Source organism: Anser brachyrhynchus, assembly GCF_964034855.1.
Source record: "Anser brachyrhynchus genome assembly, chromosome: 1".
In the NCBI taxonomy this organism is placed as follows: Eukaryota; Metazoa; Chordata; class Aves; order Anseriformes; family Anatidae; genus Anser; species Anser brachyrhynchus.
Window position 1 is genome coordinate 42,555,581 of NC_137694.1, and position 13,392 is coordinate 42,568,972.

The window sequence follows — 13,392 nt, forward strand, 5'->3', positions numbered from 1 at the left end:
TGGCAGTTGCTGTAAGCATTAGTTCAGTAAAAATAATTTTACTGTACAAACAACGTGGAAGAAACAGAATGAAAACAAAAAACTGAGGAAATAGGAGTGTGACCTCAGGGACAGCACTTTGAAGAGGAAAATGAAAGGCAGGCCAAAGAAGGAAGAACCAGGACTCTGATCAGAGCTTTTAGATGCCTTTTGATCTGTCTGCAAATTCCTGCTGTTGTCATGCTTGATTAAATATAAAACAGTAATAGTGAAAAGATTTTTCTCTCTTGTTCCTTGAAGTCGTTAAGCACTGTTTGACATAAGGGGCCTATTTTCTTGTTTCTTTTTAGTGGGGTCATTCCAGAAGTGCATTCTAGAGACTGTGTGTTAATGGGTATTCTGATTTTTAAAAGCCTCTTCAGTTTGCCAAACCAAATCCATACTGCTAACCTATACCTTTGCAAGTTGTGTATTGTTTTTGTAATGTGGAATAAAGAAATCACTAGCAGAAATTGCTTTTTACCTAACAGAGGTAATACTGCGTCACAGAACAAATGACTTCCAGGAAAAGCATTTGATTGCTCTGAAAGTAACAGATATAAGTGACTTAAAAATCTAAATATGTAAACGTTTTGATGAACAGCTATGCAATTTTAAAACCCACACAGTTTTATCTCTTGAGCAGATCAATAATCAGATGGAAAACAAAATACTTTTTCAATAAAATGTGTTTTTTTTAGTTCAGCATATGTAATACTGCATTTGATCTTGCTGTTAACAGAGATATTAGATAGCTCAATTAAAGCTTACCTAAAAGCCTTCTGTATAAAAATACCTGTTGTTTACTCAAAATAAAATGTAAATAGTTTGTGAAAGTTCATGCTGACAAAATAACATTCCAAAGAAGTTCTTGAATATGATCCAAGAAAAATAACTAATTCAGTTTAAATATCTAAGGAAATAATGGACTGAGAGATGCAGATGGTTTTTGCCACTCTGGAATTTAAAGCTTCTTATCAAAATTAAAAACTGCAATGCTAACTTACTCTTATTAGTAAATAAAATACACTAGCTGGAAAGTTTGGATTTCCAAATGAACCAATAGCTACACCATTGACACTAAGTAGATTGTGAATTCTTAGTCCAAACGTGCATTTAACTATAGGGACAGTAAGATCAGAAATGACTGAGTACAAACTAGTCAATAGTTGAACATAGCCTACAAATATTTAAATGTCTTGAGATGCCTTTCCTTTCACATATTTGAGGCTTTTGTTAAGCAATTGCCTTTATCTTATTTAAAAAAAAGAAAAAGAAAAAAAAAGTGGCAGACATACTTTTAGAGGCTAATCTACTGGAATGAAAAAATGCCATTTATGACAAAAGGCCTTTTCTGGTTCTCAATATAAATGCAGCTAATGTTCTTTAAGTATCTTTGTACTGAGTGTTCTCAGTAAAATCTTATTTTTACCTTAAATAAATATATTTACTTAAAATAAGAAAAAGTCTGCCAACAAGTTTTCAGGATTCTTGGAAAAACAGCTTTTCAAGTGTAACACACAGTCTCTGGCAATGAAGGATGCATCTGTGGTCATGAACTGACCGAAACTTCTAGAAAGAGCACTTCTCTAAATATGAGGGCTAAGCAGTCACAAAGCTATGCAATAAAATGGCATTTAGGCTCTCTGACTTGAAAATCTTTCCAAGTCTGTACAACCTAACATGCAATGAGAGCATTTTTTGATGAATGGAGAAATACTGTGAATGCATAGATGGTCAAATTTCAAGACCCCTATTCAGGTTCCCTACCAGTAAAACTTTTTAAAAAGATCTCTGCGTAAGCTCACTAGGTCATCAGGACGTCATCGGCTTATCCAAACAGAAGGTTGAAGATCACAACTGTTCCTCCATGTAAAGCACCCAGTCCTGGTGCCAGGTCTACAGAGCAATGTTCTATGAAGAGCAGATGGATGTTTAAATGCTGGCTCTCGTGACTGCAGTTGTAAAGACAAACCTTAGGCAAATATGATCGCATATTACCTTTCATTCCTTTCCTTTATGGGAATGATGTAATACTTCTGTAGCTTTTCTTAACATTCTAAAGCTTTCCTCTTTCTAAATCCACATGGATAGCCAATATAAAAGCAGTCATAAATCCAACAACTATTTAAAAAGAAAGTAAAACTATCTGTTTTAATGGAAGTTATCACTTGAGACATGCTGGCTTCAAACTGTGGCAAGACAAATTAGTAAAATGGCCAGAAATTCAAAAGGCAGCTATTTCGATAGGAAAAGTCTGTGGGATTCAAACATAAATACTTGCTCTGCAATAAAGCTAATAGATAATGTTATAGATATGATAAATGCTGACTTGATGGATAACAAAAATAAGAAAGCATTCTCTTCTCCATTTAACAGAGGCTACCTAGGGACCACCACATATATCTCATTGAATGGTACAACTTTAGTCATTTTGTAGTGAAGAGGTTTTTCAGAGGACTACATTTTATGCTTTCTTTCCACACAACAAGCAGAAATTGCCATCGTACTTCAATGCATGTAATACACAGGGTCTGCTTAACTTTACATGTTATAAGATAGTTCCTAGTCAGATACTCAATGGATTTAATTTAGGACATCATCCTTCAAATACAGCAGCAAAAATGAACATTGTTTCTAGAACTCTTCTGGAAAAGCAAACCTTAGAAACTATCATGGTCCTAAAGCACAAGCTTTGAGTGAATCGGGTACTTCTGTTGTGTTGTTGTTGTTGTTGCTGTTGTTTTTCTGACTTCTGAGACAGGAAATCAGATGTGACCAGCATTTAAAGTAGCTTTCCTACCCACTATGTAGGAGTGAACAGTTTCATTGACTAATACTCAGGTCATCAGCTTAGATGTGAGAGATCCCTTGCTGAATATAAAAGTGGCATAAAGATCAATTCCCCATTAAAGTAGAAATCTCTCCAAAACACAGACAATACTTCACTTATCCTATAATTTCCAACTTTCTTTATAAAAAGAAATAACAGACATGTTTCAGAATATTCTCAGCTCCTTCAGTACTGTAGATTAGTTTGAGAATTTTTGAGTATGTTGTCCTCCATTGTTGCAAGTGAAAGTTTAGCACTATGCACATAGAGTTATTGTTTCCCTTCACTGTTGGATCAACCAAGGCCAGTTTTGAAATTTTTTGTTGAATTTTTATAGGAAAGCCTGCACTGGACTACTAGAAGCATATTTCCCTAGTACATCCTGGCTCTGCACATCAGTCAAGAGTCAAGTCCCACTAGAGATTAATGATGTTAATGATGATGAACAGAAGCCACCTGGGAAATAGAACTTATTTACATGCCTGTAGAAAAGTTACATAAATAGAAACAAACAAACAAAAACTCCCAACAACACTTAATTCTATTCAGATCTTGCCCAGAGGATATAAGTGCCTGAAACAGAGCACTGAGAATGCAGATGAGATGCTTTTTCCCCTCTTTATATAGCACCATATAAGAAAATATGTGCTTACTCTGTTTAATAAATCAATTTCTTCCTTCAGTTTCCCAATTAGTTCCTCTTTGTCCTGTGTCATCTTCATTAATCTCAGATTTTCCTGTCTCTCCTTTGCAAGTTCCTAAAAACAGAATATGTACTGGTGTCAAATGTAATTGTGCATCTTAAAGACAGTTTTAAGTAACTAACATTAAAGTTAATCAAAGCAACCCTCCACACACACACCACAAGCACTTACCTGTAATTTCTTTTCTATGAGCCAAACCCATATGTCTTCAAGCCTTTATATTTCAAGGAGCTAATGAATCACATCTAATAAGATATTTTACCCACATCAAACCTGTGTGCTATCTCTGGTTCCAGAGATGTTTTTTTAATATCTACCTTAAGCATGAGTGAGCCCAGAACTGGATAGAAGGCCCAAAAGACAAATAAGTAAATGTAAAGTTTCTGATTCCAAATTTTTATAGTTTTTTTTTTCCTTTTCTTTTTGTTTCATACTACAGTTAACAAAGGAAACGAAGACTCATAACGTCTGTGGGCTCAAATGCAAGAGAAAATTAAAACATCCATTAGGAATTCAGTAAATTAGTGTTCAGTATAGCAAAAAGAAGTCCTTAGATCTTCTCCTATTTTCTGTTATTGGTAGTTCAGTTATTTGTTATTATTTATTTCAGAAGAAAGTTGATTTGGAGGATTACAGCACATTTTATTCAAAGCTGGCTTCCTTAAGTCTTAAAAAAACAAACAAACAAAAAAACTAATTTCTACAGAACACGCCCTATTTTCACCCTTTAAAAAAAAAAGTCTATTCAAATTGCATTTACTTAGTAACTTTCATCCATATGAATTCAAGAAAATTTGGCAAGTTACCCACAAAAATACACTTCAGAGGAAGAAACAGAAGCCCATAATAGATTACACACGATGTATTTAGCCAAAAGAATGTTTTAAGTGAAAAACACAGCTTTAACATTATTACACTTTCCCAAATATGTTTGTATGAAAAATGTCTGAAATAATGAAAACTTTGTTTTAAATATATTTGAGATGCTTAAAACTTCAGTGAACAACTAAATAACAAATTTTATAACACTTCAATACATTAAAAAAACTCAAACTAGAAGTAGATCAGAAACAGACTTGCTTATTTTCTGAACAGCCAGTGAGCCCCTCCTCCCCACAAGTTATCTGCCCTGCGTTGGTGCGTCACAAGGTACATATGACAAATACACAGAGAACAGCTGGCTCTCTAAGTGTATTATATTTACCTTATTATTTTGCACTTCTACACCAAATGAAAACTAAACATTTATAATGATTAGAAAGTTCACATTCTTTCAGTCTGCTTGTTTCATCATACATGTTTATAGACATAAGTATCTGCACTTCAAGCACTGAGCATCATTTCTATGTATTTTTACTTGTAATTTCCCTATGGAGTTTCAAAGGTACTTTATTTCAGATTTATACCATGCACATGTTAGTTGGTACTCACCCTTTCAAGCTCCTCAATCCTCTTTTCCAAAGCAGTACTTGGTACAGAGCTCCCAGAAGAGTTTGTATCCCTGCTGTATCTGCTATAAGTTGTCCTCTCTGTTCGGGAATATCTATTGAGAGCATCGTCTTCTGGAGCATTAGCTGTGCTACAAAGGCATAGAACAAAGCAGACACCTATTTAGAGATTTAACAAAATGGAAAAGGAAGAAGCAACAATAGAGTCCTTTCCAAAGCACTCAGCAGGTCAGTCTAATAAACTGCAGAGCAGCTATTTCACAGCTTTGTGTTTCTGAGAACTCACTGAATTCACTGCCTCAAGGAATCATGCACAATACTGCCTCAAGATACAACCTGTACCAAGAATCTAGAGTGTATCTCCTTATGATAAAATGTTGTAATTCACAACTTCCCTAGATTAGTATTTTATAGTAACCTGCCTGTTTTGATCCCTATGGAATCTCTTCTTTTCTGGCCAGGGTAATTTAAGCAGCAGATATGAATTCACTGTAGAGAAGTTTTTGATCTTCTCTACTGCTGTATCCCTATGAAATGTATCCCATTTTGTTTGCCTGAAAGTTATCTAAATTCAGTAAAAAATTCAGGAGACATATAGCCTGTCTGATATCACAAAGCAAAATGTTTGGAAATTTCTCATCAGTACAGCAAATAGTTGATTTTTGTGTGCTTTTTTGTTTTGTTTTCAAGTCTTCAGAAAAAGGTACTAACCTGCTTTTTTTGAAAGGTGATTATGAAATTTTCATTAACTCTTTGAAAAAATAAAACCTTGATCCCTGCTTTCTCAGAGAGTTTTAAAGAGGCTACTTGAAGGTCACCTTGAAACAGCCGTATCTCTGTATTGCAAGGAATTGACCAAGAATACGAAACTGGCCAACAGAACTTGAGCAAAGCTGGGTGTGGTGGGCTGAGCCCGGGCAGCAGCCAAGCAAGCACTCACACAGTTGCTTGCTCGCTCCCTCCTCTCTTCCCCACAGCAGGACTGGGGAGAGAATGGAAAGAGCAAAATAGAGGAAACTCATGGGGAGAGATGAAGACAGTTTATTTATCTTTTAGACTGGTCCCTGAGCAATAGCTACTCTGGAAGCTAGTCTACAACCCCCCCACACACTTCTTTTTCTGCTACCCTGGTTTTACTGCTGAGCAGGACATTATATGGTATGGGACATCCCTTTGGTCAGCCCAGGGAAACTGTCCCAGCTGTGTCCACTCCCAGTATCTTGCTCACTGCAGGGGAGGTGAAGGTGTAGGAGAAAAGGCTTTGACATTGTGCAATTACTGTTCAGCAACAGCCAAACCACTAGTAAGTTATCAACACTGGAACAGGTTGCCCAAAGCCCCATCTAACCCGACTTTTAACACTTCCAGGGACAGGCCATCCACTGCGTCTCTGGGTGACTTGTTCCAGAGCCCTGGGCGACTTGTTCCAGTGCCTCACCACCTTCATAGCGAAGAATTTCTTCCTAATATCCAATCTAAATCTCTTTCAGTTTAATACGATTTTTTCAGTTTTAATTTTTTTTTTTCATTTTAATATGATAATAGTTTTATAAGCTCTTCCACTTTAATATGATTGTCTCTTACCCTGTCAATACAGGCCCTGGCAAAAAGTCTTCTTCTGTCTGTCTTATAAGCTCCTTTTATATATTGAAAGGCTGTAATAAGGTCTCCCTGGAGCCTTCTTTCCTGAACAACCCCAACCTCTCCCAACCTTGCTTCAAAGAAGAAGCACAACACCACGCTGGCCGCTATGAAGAAAGTCAGCTCCATCCCAGCCAGACAAAACACAACAGGTTACAAGCACCATGGGAAAAAATCAGCACAAAATATTTGCAGTGATACTCCTCTGATTAAATATGTATTTTTATATATATATATATATATTATATATATATTAAAGTTACCTATTTATCACATCAGGCTGGTGATAAGTTTTTTTGCGTTAGATCACGTAACCTTAAAAAGCACTGCAATGGAATCTTAACAGATAATCACTGCGAATGCGCATGAACTAGTTTATAAAAAGCTTATGGTCTCGGCATTGTGATTATGTACAAAACCAGTACTGAATTAGAAATACAAATATTAGAAGTCAAGCATTTTCAAAGTCACAGATTTAATGGTGTTCTTCCCACAGTTGTAACAGGCATAATTAAGAGCAGCAGAACAGAAGACCCTAGGACCAGGCAGAGGGAAAAAGATTTTGCACTCTCTGATCTACCAAAACTTTGAAAATATACATCTATATGGCCAAAAAAAAAATAATAATAATTGTTCACCATTAACCAGAACTTGGATAGAGATATTTGAAAGCCATCCAGACATGGTCCTGGGCTAGTGGCTCTGGGTGGCCCTGCGTGAGCAGGGGTTGGACCAGATGGGCTCCAGAGGGCCCTGCCAGCCTCAGCCCTTCTGGGATTTTGTGAAACCACACCACTGCAACATGCATATAAAGGCTTTTGAGAGCACTCAGGGAAAGAATAAAAAGCATCATGAGTATCCCTACAACAATTCCTTTAACACACAGGAGAGTATATGATTAACATTTTCATTTAACAGTTTTGCATTTCATAACTCTAGAAAACCCCTGCTGACAACGTGCAAATCTAGATGGATTCGGTGCAAATCAAAAGCAGGCATATCTGGCAAAAGAATGTCTTTTCATGGATATAAATGTTGCTTTGCTCCAGTATGTGTGAAGTTTCCAAGGCACACTGACACAATTGTAAGGAATTTTGTAGCTTAATGTTATTACCATATTTAGCACTGTTTATTCTCCATCTAGAAGATTTTTTTAAAAACATTTCTAGGGACCGGATACGCATGTTGCAACATAACATAAGAGAAATATTTTAGCTTAACTCTATAAATTCTAGATTATTTAGCTTTTTGAAAGATGTGTTGTTTCATGCTGCTAATGTCACAAGGAGAGACCACACCAAAAAAAGACTGAATTTTTCATCACTCAGAAACGATCCCTGTTGCCAGTAGTGGAATATCTCAACTCCAGTGAGTGACCTTGGCAGATGTTCCTAAAGGAAAGTTAAAAGAAAGAATAACTAGATAGGAAGAGTTTCATTAATACTGAAAATCAAGACATTTTCTGTATTTTCCCTGAAACTCACGCTTAAAAATTTCCTCACCTATTTTTATGGGGAGAAGGCCCTACCGAACACACTCCCTTTCAGTATCATAAGTATAAAGGACATATCATGAAGACTTCTAGGGATTAAAAAAATAATAAAGTTAAGTTATTAGTCCATAATACAAGGAAAGTGACATAAACAAAGTTCATTATTTTGCCTGTTGTAACAAACTAGCAAAGAAATGAACCCACATTGCAGTTTCTGACTATTCTTACACAAAAAGTTTTAGTTTAGAATGACATTCTAGTCAATTCCTTTAAAATAAAATAAAACCTGTTATTTGCAAAGGGTCAGCTTTAATAGCAGTATTACAGGAGGGTGGAAAAAATCTTGCTCCTTTCAATGTCTCTTTCAATGTTTTCATGAAGCACTGCCCAAATGACAATTTCATCCAATTAAAGTCACCTATCGTCAAAAGCAAATGTCAATGATTTCAATTATAACGCATTTATGTTCATTTCCAGAATCATGTAATTAGACTTGATTTGGAAACTCGTAATTAATTGTGTCACCTTGAAATCCAGCCAGCAGCTAGCAGCTTCTTTGGAAGAACGAGCAGAAGGCAGCGTTTCTAAACAGCCTACCTCAGACTTCTGTTGCTTCGGACCGGTTAAGCCATGCCAGAGGCTGTCGGTGCCAAGCTAAGGAAGGCAGCTGTGTCGTCCCTGCAGCTCACATCCCCTTGTCCTGGCTCTGGCCGTAAGGTGACTGAGCAGGACACCTCTGACTGCCAGCCACAGCAGCTCCCTCAGGCACCACCAGGCCCAGCCGCTCTGGCACATCCTACAGTGAGGAACTGCAGGGGGCCCAACCTAGGCCATAATAAGCTTCTGTAGGAATACCCAAAGCTTTTCCACTACTTTGTAACATCGACGATTAGTGGAGAAGGGGATATGACAGTCAAGAAAAGCCGTTTGGGTGATCCCTGCCTATTTAAGTGCTCATTTTGGCACAGCTGAGGTCCTGCCGTGGCAGGCGTGACGAGACAGTGCTCAGCACGCAACCTGAGCCGTCGGGGCCTCGCTGCACAACTCCCAGACCGGGGCGAGTAGGCAAGTCCGGGCACAGTGTTACGAAACGGTATTTTGCAGCTGCATCCTTTCTGAGGCAGTGAGACCAAGGTTAGTAGGTGGCATGTAAATTGGTAGACTTTAAGCTTTTTCCTTACACTTTAAGATTTTCAGTAATCAAAAACAAAAACAAAAAAAAATACAAAAAAAAAACACCAAACAAGAGAATTTTAGCTGGGCTTTAACATCTCCTTCACAGCACTTCCTGCTAGGAGCAGGTGATCTGTTACACCTCATTTATTTTTCTACTCTTGCATGAATGTTAAACCGGAGTCCAACGCGGTCTTTCAGAATTAGTGGGCAGGGTCCCCACCTGCTGGGTTCCGTGTGAGCCTGCACTGCTATCCTGAAAGAGGGAAAAATCCCTCTGCCGTTTGCCTGGAAGCCATAAAGCCACACCATATTGCATTCATTTCCACTAATAAACAAACTTATACGGGGAACACACCCTTGAACCATTAAGAGATTTTAATCTGACTCTTTCTGTAAACTGATCCAGCCTGATCTGTCTGATCCATGAACCATGCAAAATCTTCTGAATTATTTTAAACCCCAATTTGCAAGGTTTTAGTTTTAATTTAAGGCATTTCTAAAAAAGAAGCTAAATGGCTTTTTAAAATAAGCCAAAATATTCCTATGCCCACATGCATATCCCGCTTTGCTGTTACTCGCAAACTTCTAGTTCACAGAATGCAAGAGAAACATAATTCATGTTTACATGTAGACTGCACTCAAGTATTTCAAGAAACAATACACTTTGTCACTGACTTGTTTGAGAAATCACTGATGACACCAACTCTGGTGATAGCATCAGAACTGACTCAGAAAACCACCCTTACCAATGGCAGTGTGCCTCTTGATTTAAAAGAACCACACGCAAAGCAGTGCAGAAAATGGTAGGCCCAGCTACAGCAGTTCGAACGGCCAACATGCAGCACATCATATTTAGAAAAGCTTAGGGAAAAACTAAATATGAGAAAATAGATATGGGCTATTGCCCCAGAAGGATACCCACATGTTTTAATCCCATGAGTTAGATGGGATAGTTAGATCCCCTAATCCCAGGAGTTGTATGATTAAGGTCCCTTCCAACCCAAGCCATTCTATGTAGCTCACAGTCAGCACAGATGACTGGTCACAACTCCCATATAAGCTCATGAGCATTTCCCGCAGCCTTCATGTAAGCATGACCCTGAAGATACTGGTCATGGTTTTAAAGCATCCTACCGTGCCACTCCAGATCACAACAAAACCATCACTTTCTTTTGAAAATGTTTTATGTGGTTAACTCATGCAACTACAAATGAACCCCAATACAAAATTCTAGGATATAAACGTGGAATTAAAAAAAAAATCAGAAGACAGAGTACAATTATAAGAGCCTCATCCCAAACTTTTATTTACTTTATTGTATAAGGAGACAGGCTCAGTTTGTCCAAGTCAGCCGAACAACATAGCAGCCAGCAGATTTCATTTGTAAACACATCTTCCCGTCAAAGGGCACTCAGTGAAATGGGTTTCTCAGCAATGTCATATAAATGTTTAACCATGGATTCCTGCATCCATACAAGGCAAAGTAGTCAGTATGTCTGATTAAGTAGGTAGTAAAATCTGCAATTCCTGGAGCCCTGGAATATATTGCGAGAGTAGGAATTCCATCACAACACACAGCACAGACCCTTCTTCTCTGCTGTTGATAAATCTCCTGTCTTCTTGGGTCCAAGAGGATGGGTATCTCAGTGTAGACATGAAAACAGCTACATGGGAAGGGAGAGGAAGGGTACTGGAAGCCTGGAATGGTATCTGTGACTGAGGGCTAAAAGTCAGAAGATGGAGACAGAACAGAAGAAAATAAGAGATCAGAAAAATGCCAAAGACTAGCAACTCAGTAGTTAAATATGAGGATGTATGAGAAAGGGGGAGAGAGAGGAAAGGGTGCCTGACTGGGCCAGGAAATGGAAACCAGGGAAGCGAAGAAAAATGCTGAGATGTCACTTCTGGTGAGGAACAACTAGGAAAGAGGGAGAAAGCAAACGAGTAAGTCAGAAGCAGTAAAGATGTGGGAAAATGACTGGAAATTTTCTGACAAATAATATATTCTTCCCACGGGGGTCTACAACAGAGCCAAAGATTTTAGGAAAAAACTCTTTCCACTTGTGCTGTCATTTGCTGTAAAGTCTACTAACAGTCTCTCTCTTCCCCACTCCACAAGTACTGACCACCTGTCATTAAAGCAGTGCAAGTAACAGCTTCAAATGGGATCTCAAAGTGGTTGGCCCTAGGTTGGAATTTGCTTCTCTCTTCTCCTGAAAACCTAAGGAAGTACGTACAAAGTTGTTAAAAGCCCATTATGTTGAACACATTTGGGCCTTAATAATAATGCTTACTGTAGAACAGGATGTTTTCTCTAGGACCTTCCTGCATTGCAGATGAGGGAAGAGGAGAACAAGCCCAATGTTGTCAGAAGAAAAGAGGAGCCTGGTCCTGATTCCTTTAGGATTTACACCAGGAAGTGCAGCCACTCTTGTTCAAGTGCTCTTAACTGAAAAATCACTTTGGGGGAGGGTAGAAATTTTTTAATATAGAGAAAAATCAGTAGATACTTCTATCTCTAATCACAGTAGGCATTAAGTCTCTATCTGTAAAGTACTGGCTCTTGTACACCTACCGAGGTTTTGTTAGAATAAAATCCATTTAATATTTGGGTACTGGGTACTGTGATGACCTCACAGGAAAATAATCCTTTGTTCTCAAAATGAGGTTTGAGGACTATGCAATGAGTAAGATATATGGCAACATACGTAACAAAATATTGAACTGCAGCTCACAGCAAGTCAGATTCATCCTGAAAGTGATGCAAGTCCTGAGGGGGAAAGTTCATAAACAAAGAATGTACATCCTTCATATAACTAAAACTGACTGAATGAAGACTGCACAAACAAGTCTTATTTTAGTATTTCCTAACTTAGGAGTTTCCTATTTTTTGCAATGCTATCAGAAGAATTAGTTTATTTTCAACTAAGTTACAGATGTGTGTGATTACTCAAACTTCTATTTATTACCACCCCAGACACAACCAAGTTTTTGCAAGGGAGTACAGAGTAAATATAAAGTTTCAGGAAAACCCACCAGGTACTTATGACACACACAACTAAGTATTTGGCAGACATTAACAGCAACAAAATTCCGCACAGGTACTCAAGAGGAAGTGGAGACTCAACTAAATTGTGCTTGATTAATAAGAAAAGAAATCATGGAATTACACAGGTATTAAGGCTGTGAAAATAAGTCCACCCATTCTGCTTTAACAAAGTGATTCAAAAAACCCCACAGCAATAAAAAGTATCACTTGGCCACGTTTATGGGAACCCAGTAACCTAAATACAAAAGAAAGCATCACACTAAGAAATGTAAAGCCTAAAAGAATATGTGTACAAGTTTGAGGTGTAGAAAATACACCAGTGAATACTAGGTAACTGAAGGTGCTCTTTGCAGTTACTGCTGCAGCCATGATATATAAATACAGGTGAATAAAACATCTATATATTTTACCTGAATAAAGGAAATATTTAAAAGAGAATAAATTCATGTGTGAAATAAATATGTATTTCCAAAAATGCCTTGCTTCAGTTGACATACTTTAAACCTCATGTTAACATTACATTTTCCTAATAAATGCAATAGCTGAGTCAGTATGTTCCACACGGACAAAAATTTCATGTACTTGTCAGGTGCATCAGCAGCGTCTGAGATATGTTTCTGACTGATGAACTTGAGAAATGACAAGAGTAATACTTGTCTTAAAGACAGGCAAATAACGAACAAAACAGGACATGTTAAGTGAGCAGCATCCCTTAAAACTGAGACATTAGTATGATAAATCCATAGAAATTCCTTTCAATACTACTGTGGAGAGCAACAAAATTATCTACCTCAGTCAAACTTAAGAAGTTGGTGCTTCACAACTAGTAAGACCCAGCAGAATACTAGCTAAGATTATTTTAAAATAGTAACATAACAGAAGGGTTTGGGTAAGTTTGGTGCATCACTTTGGTCCTTATCCCCAAATCAGGCTATATATTTGTAGCAGTAGTATAACGGCCTACACATCAAACACTCACCCCATTTAAATTGGCTTTTACAGAAGGGCTGAGGCTGGCAGGACCCTCTGGG

At 37.7% G+C, this 13,392-nt stretch overlaps 1 protein-coding gene across 1 annotated transcript in view; it reads right to left on the bottom strand.

Moving 5' to 3' along the window:
* Positions 1-13,392, bottom strand: part of PAWR (pro-apoptotic WT1 regulator) — an 85,390-nt gene that overhangs the window by 8,604 nt on the left and 63,394 nt on the right. The window contains exons 5-6 of the mRNA XM_080605008.1: positions 4,987-5,134; positions 3,505-3,609 (exon numbers count right to left, since the gene is read on the bottom strand). Coding sequence (XP_080461134.1) covers positions 3,505-3,609; positions 4,987-5,134 — 253 coding nt within the window. The remainder of the gene's footprint in view (positions 1-3,504; positions 3,610-4,986; positions 5,135-13,392) is intronic.